A 7,131-nucleotide genomic window follows, 5' to 3' on the forward strand; every position below is an offset into this window, starting at 1 on the left:
TTATGGTCAGTACCGTAACGTACAAACTAGATACGAGCCAAAATCTTCCGCGTAATGCGCGAGCATTCTCGAGCATGCCCTTAGACTATTGGATTTTTTCTATCCTCTATGAGCATGTTCCGGTCTTCAAATAAAAAACCGCATTGAGAGCCCTGTTTGGAGCTACGATTCCACAAACAATACACAGACAAAGGTTTCAAACATATAAAACCTCTCTTTTTACGTCGGGGACAACAGAAATTTTGTCGCGCCTTTACTTATATTCATATATTTTTTTCTTAGGAAAGAATGATTGACAATATACAGTATATATCTATAGTTTGTTTTGTTCGTATGGAGAAAATGAAATATAAACTTTATTTTTTTATCTCGACATGTAGGAAAAATGCTATGTATGTGGCTTGCCGTCAACAGTCAGCCGTGACCACCGGCCCTGTAAATAGCCGGAAATAGTTAATTTTCGTGGAATTCCCTGAGCATTGTCACTTGGGTCTTTTCAAGGCGAGAGTGAAAAGCATGCGAAAAGACATTATTTAGGTATGCACGTTCCATCGTCGACCTAATCGTCACTTTCTATCAGGTGAGATGGAAGTCAAATGTGTACTTATTTTTAACAAATAACAAAAAGGAAATAATTTAAAATTCAAATACAATATTTGAATGTTAGTTACATAGACAGGAAATGGTTAATATACATAGTAATGTTTTTTTACGAAAGAAAAAATTATCGTTAGATTTTTTACAAGAAAACACCAAAGCGCCCCGTTTTCCCTAAAGAATTTGTAACACAACATAGACAAAAATAATGAAGCAATCTGTGTCACCAAAATCATTGCGAGATGGAAGAAAATTACAATTTTAGCGGATTTTTATTAAAAATCCTTTGCCTTTTTCGGTGAAGATGCCGCTTTGATAGATTCAAAAATTCCTTGTAATACGCGATTTTGGTTTTCTTTTTACCCTTACACATAATAATAATAATAACAATTTTGAATACTCTTATATGTAAATATTAACAATAATTTCAAAACCGTTGTGAGAAATCATCACCTCACTTAAGTACTATCGGAAAAAATTAAATTAGATAATACTTTATTTAATAATAATTTCAACAAAAAAATATATTTTTATATTTTCCCGTGCTAAGAAACTGAACGAACAACTCGTGCGTCTGGTGGTTAGCTACAGGCCTGTCAATAACAGTTGTATTGCCCTAAGCACTTTAAAACACAATGTTCTGAGGAGAACTGCCGGTGCGCCTGTCACCCGAGACACAAATTGACAAGTTCCATGTGCCTGTAATGTCACCAGCACCCTTCAAAACTGAAACAGAGTAATGCTCACATTGCTACTTGGCGGCAGACATGGGTAAGGTGGTAGTACTTCCCTGAACGAACACTTTCACGGCATAGTTCCAATGAATTTCTACCAACACAGCAAAATTTCCGTATTTATGTATTTATTAAAACAATATGCAATTTTTTCTACTTAATTATCCAGTTCTAGTTGTTACACTGTTTAAATTACGTTTGATTGGAAATTTGTTTATTTTGTTAAAAAAATTTAAGTATAAAATCAGAATTTTGCTGCCTCGTTACTCATATCATTTTTTCTCTTGGTGGTTAAAATATTTACCTATACGTTGTATGCCTTTGATTTCAATACCGCGTAATTTACGTTATAGTTTCCATTTCGGTCAATTTGCGCCCAAATCAAATCCGCGTAAGTATTGTGGCAACCAAATTAGCATGATTTACGAGAATCTATTGTTATCAGTCTGTAGACGACATAAATTCATACTTATGTGCAGAAATGAAAGCCGCAGCCATTGAAAGAAATAACAAAGTAATGAATAGTAACGTGTAGAATTTGGTTTTATGAAGATACGCGTCTCGTCTGGCACGGTTTGCTGGAAGACGTTGGTTCCAATCCAGCCGGATCGAAGGAATAATTTCTTAGAATTTGTTAAACTTTTCAAGCAAAACATCGTAAAACAGAATTTTGTTACTCTTGGATATCCAGAATATACCTACTCCACAAGATTTGGGAGTTGCGTCCATAGCTAAATGCTAACGCATTACCGGCCTGGTCATATATTTTATGGTCTAAGTGAAACTGATATTGAAAATATAGTAACAACATTTATTGTAGGTATTACTGATCGGTAGAGTTGTAGAATTTGATGGAAACCAATTTATGCAAAGGTACGCTACGGTATAGTTTTTACTTTCAGAAGGCTAGAAGAATGTAGTGAAAAGGGTAAACATATGTATATATATTTTATGGTGAAATTATAAAATTGTTAACGGAAAAGAAACTTCGTTTATTCATGATAGGGTGTGTTGCTATTTTTGTAATACAGTAGGTACTTAGTTGAATTGCTAAGTCTTAAAACAATAACAAAGCAGAACTTAACTGTAAGGTAACGGACGCGGTAGCTTGCACTCGCTTGTTCCCATATATTGCGTTATCAAAATTTGGCTTCGTGGACAATCTAAAGTCACAATGAAAGGTATTTCTGCGTCCCGTGCAGTTACCGTTAAAGACAAACTACACATCCTATTAAAAGTTCGGTGGAAAATTCAGCATTCGAACTAGTGGGTTACACTGTTTTACAGTCTACATACAGCACTAAAGATAAAACTATACTCTATGTAACTAAATTCATATGAACACATTTTTTCTTAATCTAGGTGCAATAAAAGATACACACCACGCTAAGTATAACTACAAAAAAGTATTAGTATTTGAAATTTCAAACTTGAAGTTACGGCGTATTCCGAAATTGTAATAGGTATTGGAACTTTTTGTCTGCCATGATATCAGTCGATGATAAGTCTGAACTGATTTTTTCCATTAGAAAATACAAAGCTAATTGTAGCATGGAAGACTTTTGCAAAACTTCACAGTTTCGGGTACAGCCCGCAATCGGCATTGGAAACACGATATTAATGTATCAAATGGCTAACTTTCTTCAGTTACGTTATACAATTGCAGTTTCATCAACAAAAAATAAAATATAAAAATATTTATTATATAGATCAAATTAAGCAGTACCTTTTAATAAGTTCAAGAAATATTGTGACAGCAGATGTGAGTTTAATCCTTTAGCATTCAGCGTCCATTTCAGATAGCAAATGAATATTAATATAAATTTCATCTACTCATACATTTGTTGTTCGTGTTCAGTTGTTATTAACGTCGTAACATTTTAACACGTAGAAGTTAAAGAGCACGTCAAGCTTGATATTTAAGATTTAAATTCAACTGTATGCTATTTAAGATAAGAATGGTCCAAAGTATCTAGCTAGATGTGCTCTTGATTGTACCAAGATGGTTACAAAACATAATAGTATTACAAGTAATAACGGTGGGTAATATTGCAATTATAGCACATTTTCAAAATTAAAAAGATCATCTAACTATGCAGTAGGCACTTTGGCATCCAGGTGAATCGGACACTAGATATTAAACTTTACACCCAACAGAACTAAATTACGACTTTGGGATTTATGGTCCTGATCAGCCAAATGATACAAGTATAACAAGTACATTCTTTGCAAAATGAGCATGAGTCCATTTGTAACTTAAACAATTTAATATAATTTAAGACTAATTCTAAATTAGAAAAATAAACCTTGCTAAAATATTAAAAACAATTGTAAATAGCAACAACTAATAATAATGAATAAAAAAAAGCCTCGAAATAGAAAATTTTCCATTGAAACAACATGAATAAAATAAATAAAGTTTAGGAGATTATGTAAGGTTAAAATATGTATATGATCAGGATAAAATTTAAGAGTACAAATAACCACTATTCGAAGGTAGAATATGTAGGTATAAAAAGGCTACAAAACTTTTGCATAGCCTCATGATCCTTAAAATTATATGTATTTAGGGCAATACACATTTGTAGAGACCATATACAATTTATATATTTGAAAGATAAAAATATTACACTTAATATTAATTCTATAAATTGCAGCAATAATTTTTCAGTGTATAACACTTCAAGAATAAATATTTTGGGTAAGGAGAACACAACAAACACTTCCCATAACCACAATATGCTCAAGGCTTAGCCAATGGTTCATTGCACTTTACGCTTACTCTATAGGCTAGTGTCATGAAACTAAAGTCACATGTATAAGTTGTCTTTAGAAAATATTCGAAATACACACCTAATATGTATATGAAACTACATAATTATAACATTGTCTTTGGAGTTTGAAGTACTGCAGAGCACTGGAAAACGGGGTGTGCTCTAGTACAGTCTCCATAGACTGCCTCTTAGACATAAAACTTAGATACTTTAAAATATTATGTTCTAAAAATTATAAAAATAATATAGCTCTTACAACTTTCCACAATAGAAAAATAAAAAAATGTTTAATGTAATACTGCACATTACCATTACTCTAAATCAGTCAAGGCATTGCTATAGTCAAATAACAAAAAAAAAATATTTGTGTTATTTAATTCATAAACATTGTAAGTTCGGTCAGGTTTTATTCATTCAGTAAAGCTGATTTGGTAGAACAATTTTCACACAGTGTAAATGTTTCAGTTTTAAAATTAAAAGCGGACAACAATTTGGGTACATTCAAATATATGTAAAACTTCCTTCAGTAACAGAGTGGGGTCACAGGTCCCAACCAAATTGTAATAGTAAGTTCTTCATATACTTGAATATTAACAAATGGCTATGCAGCTTATTACTATCAATATTAACCTACAAACTAAAGCCTTAATTTAAATGGTAATAATAAAGCAAGTCGTGAGGCGGGATATTTGCATCAGTCTTGTGAAATTTTCAATTGTGAAAATTATTACTGTCATTGATAACTATTTGGTAATCTTGTTAAAACAGAAATCATAAAATTTTGTTAATCTGTAAAACATGTTCATCACATTTCATCAGTTCAGCTCTGATTTTAAAGATGACAGAGTTGCATCAAGAACTCTGCTCGCTGCATAACCTGGTATGTTTAGGTAGGCCGGTTTGTCATGCTCACACAGACCTGGCTGCGTGCAGCATCGGTTTACTGCAGTCCCTGCACCACTTGCTGAGGCACTTTGACTGCCACTTGCTTCTGAAGTCGCTCCATGACAAATCATTTTATGATTTGTGAATTGTTCTAATGAGCGGAGTTGTTCACCACAGTTCTCACATTTCAGTTCCCGGGCATGAACTTTCTTGTGACTGTTCAATGATCTTGAATTATCAAATACTTTGGTGCACATGTCACAATACTTGAGCACTTTTTCCCCTGTGCACACTACTTTATGGTTGTTGAGGCGGTCTAGAGACATGTACCGCTTATTGTTGCACAAGTCACACTTGAATTGCTTCTGTGGCACACGGCCCGTATGCACTTGCATGTGTTTACGCAAGTTGCTCTTATCCTTAATATATTTTGAACACACAGAGCATTTGTTCACGTCTTTACGAGTGTGATTAGCATCTAAATGCCTTCGCAAATATTGTTTTTTATTAAATGGTTCCAAACAGATTTGGCATCTGAATGGTTTCTGTGCTGGGTGTACTCCAGTTAAATGCGTATTGAACTCAAGGATTGTAGGGTAACTCTTTCTGCAATGAGGGCAGTGAAATAGTTTGCGGCAAATTGCTGCACTAGAGTCACAAAATGGGTCTGAACAATCATCACAGAATGAGTCCATCCCTGCAGGGGGAGTTGGTGGGCCTGTAGTGTATTGGTCAATGTCCGTTTGCAGGGGGTCACGGTCTGGAGTGCCTGCACCAGCAGGTTCTTGCTTCACTTTAGTTTGGTCACTACCCTCAGAGAAGTCATCTTGAGAAGGAATACTTCTTGAAGTGCTGGCCAGCATCCACCAAGGGTTGTAGTGCCATGCCCCCAGGCCAGGCTGTACTCCTTGAGTCTTTATGTCACTTTGTTTAGTTGTTTGTGTTTCAGCATTTGCAAAGCCAGGAAAGCTTGGCAGCTCCTGATGTTTTCCTCTTGTTGATTCAAATATGCTGTGCTGTGCTAATATATTTTCATAGTCATTTGTCGTATCTAATTTTCTCTCATTACGTTCACTTTGCTCTCTTTTAGACATTTTGCAGAGCCTGTAAAGGTATAGGAAATTTTTAAAAGTGTTGCACTCAAGCGTGACGAGTTTGTACCTTGTATACAAAACATGACGTAAAATGAAAGTAACACTACGTTTGTAGTTCGTAGTAGGTCCCCACCAAAATAAACAATGCAAAATTATTGTAGTAAACAACGCAATTACGCGTCGTGTGTTTCATAGCTATGAATCACTACATAGTATCGATAACTATAACTGAAACATATATTATAGTCCAATGCACAGTTAATCCCGTTAGTTTTACACTATTTTATCAATTGTGGTCTAATAGCGAGGGATAAACAAACAAGGGCGAAGAGTTTTATAGATTGTAATTTACATCATCAAATTCAAGGAAGTCTTTGAATATAGCCTACATCTTAGATTATAGTATCAAGCTATACAACTAGAATTTGTTAATTAGAAATAAAATCAATACTTACTCTGACAGAATTTAAGTTTTTCGAATAAAAATCTTACAAAATTATTCTAATAAACGTCGGCCATTTTGTTTGGTTTCACTTTTTTTTAATTAGCTCACAGTGTTACCACTTTTTAATGGTACTTTAAAAGTAGAAACTTCAAAATTTTGATCGCGTCGTTTATTGGGTAATTTTGATCGTGTATAGTGCCTTTTTTGAAGATGGAGTAAAATGACAGTTCATTGCGAAAAAGTGTTGCCCGTTTGCGAGCAGCTAGTGATTGCAGTCGATAAATATTATATCGACTATTTATTTATTTATTTATTTTTGGCATAACTACAGAATACAAATTATATGGTTCCTTAAGTTAGCATGCATTACAATATAAGTAAATTATGCATTCCTATAACAGCTACGCACAACATTTGACAAGTAAATAATGATATAACCTAATTAATATTAAAACTAATGTACATTATTTTAAGAACTACACATGGACGGACCTTTGGATAATATAAGTAAAAATAAATAAAAATAAAAATAAAAATTCCTCTTATTTAATTCTGACAATATAAATAATTAGAACAAAGGAAAAAAAAAGTAGTGTAAAAAT

The 7,131-nt window shown here is 33.6% G+C and overlaps 1 protein-coding gene across 1 annotated transcript; it reads right to left on the minus strand.

Moving 5' to 3' along the window:
* Positions 1 to 4,303: 4,303 nt before the first annotated feature.
* LOC113232927 (zinc finger protein 431-like) lies at positions 4,304 to 6,603 on the minus strand. Its single transcript, XM_026467832.1, has 2 exons — positions 6,540 to 6,603; positions 4,304 to 6,094 (listed from the first exon to the last, which is right to left on the minus strand). Exon 2 carries the CDS (start codon positions 6,082 to 6,084, stop codon positions 4,921 to 4,923), a length of 1,164 nt encoding a protein of 387 aa, XP_026323617.1. The 5' UTR covers positions 6,085 to 6,094; positions 6,540 to 6,603; the 3' UTR covers positions 4,304 to 4,920.
* Between the last annotated feature and the right edge of the window lie 528 nt (positions 6,604 to 7,131).

Source organism: Hyposmocoma kahamanoa, unplaced genomic scaffold (assembly GCF_003589595.1).
Source record: "Hyposmocoma kahamanoa isolate Upper Pololo Valley unplaced genomic scaffold, ASM358959v1 78, whole genome shotgun sequence".
NCBI classification, from domain to species: Eukaryota; Metazoa; Arthropoda; class Insecta; order Lepidoptera; family Cosmopterigidae; genus Hyposmocoma; species Hyposmocoma kahamanoa.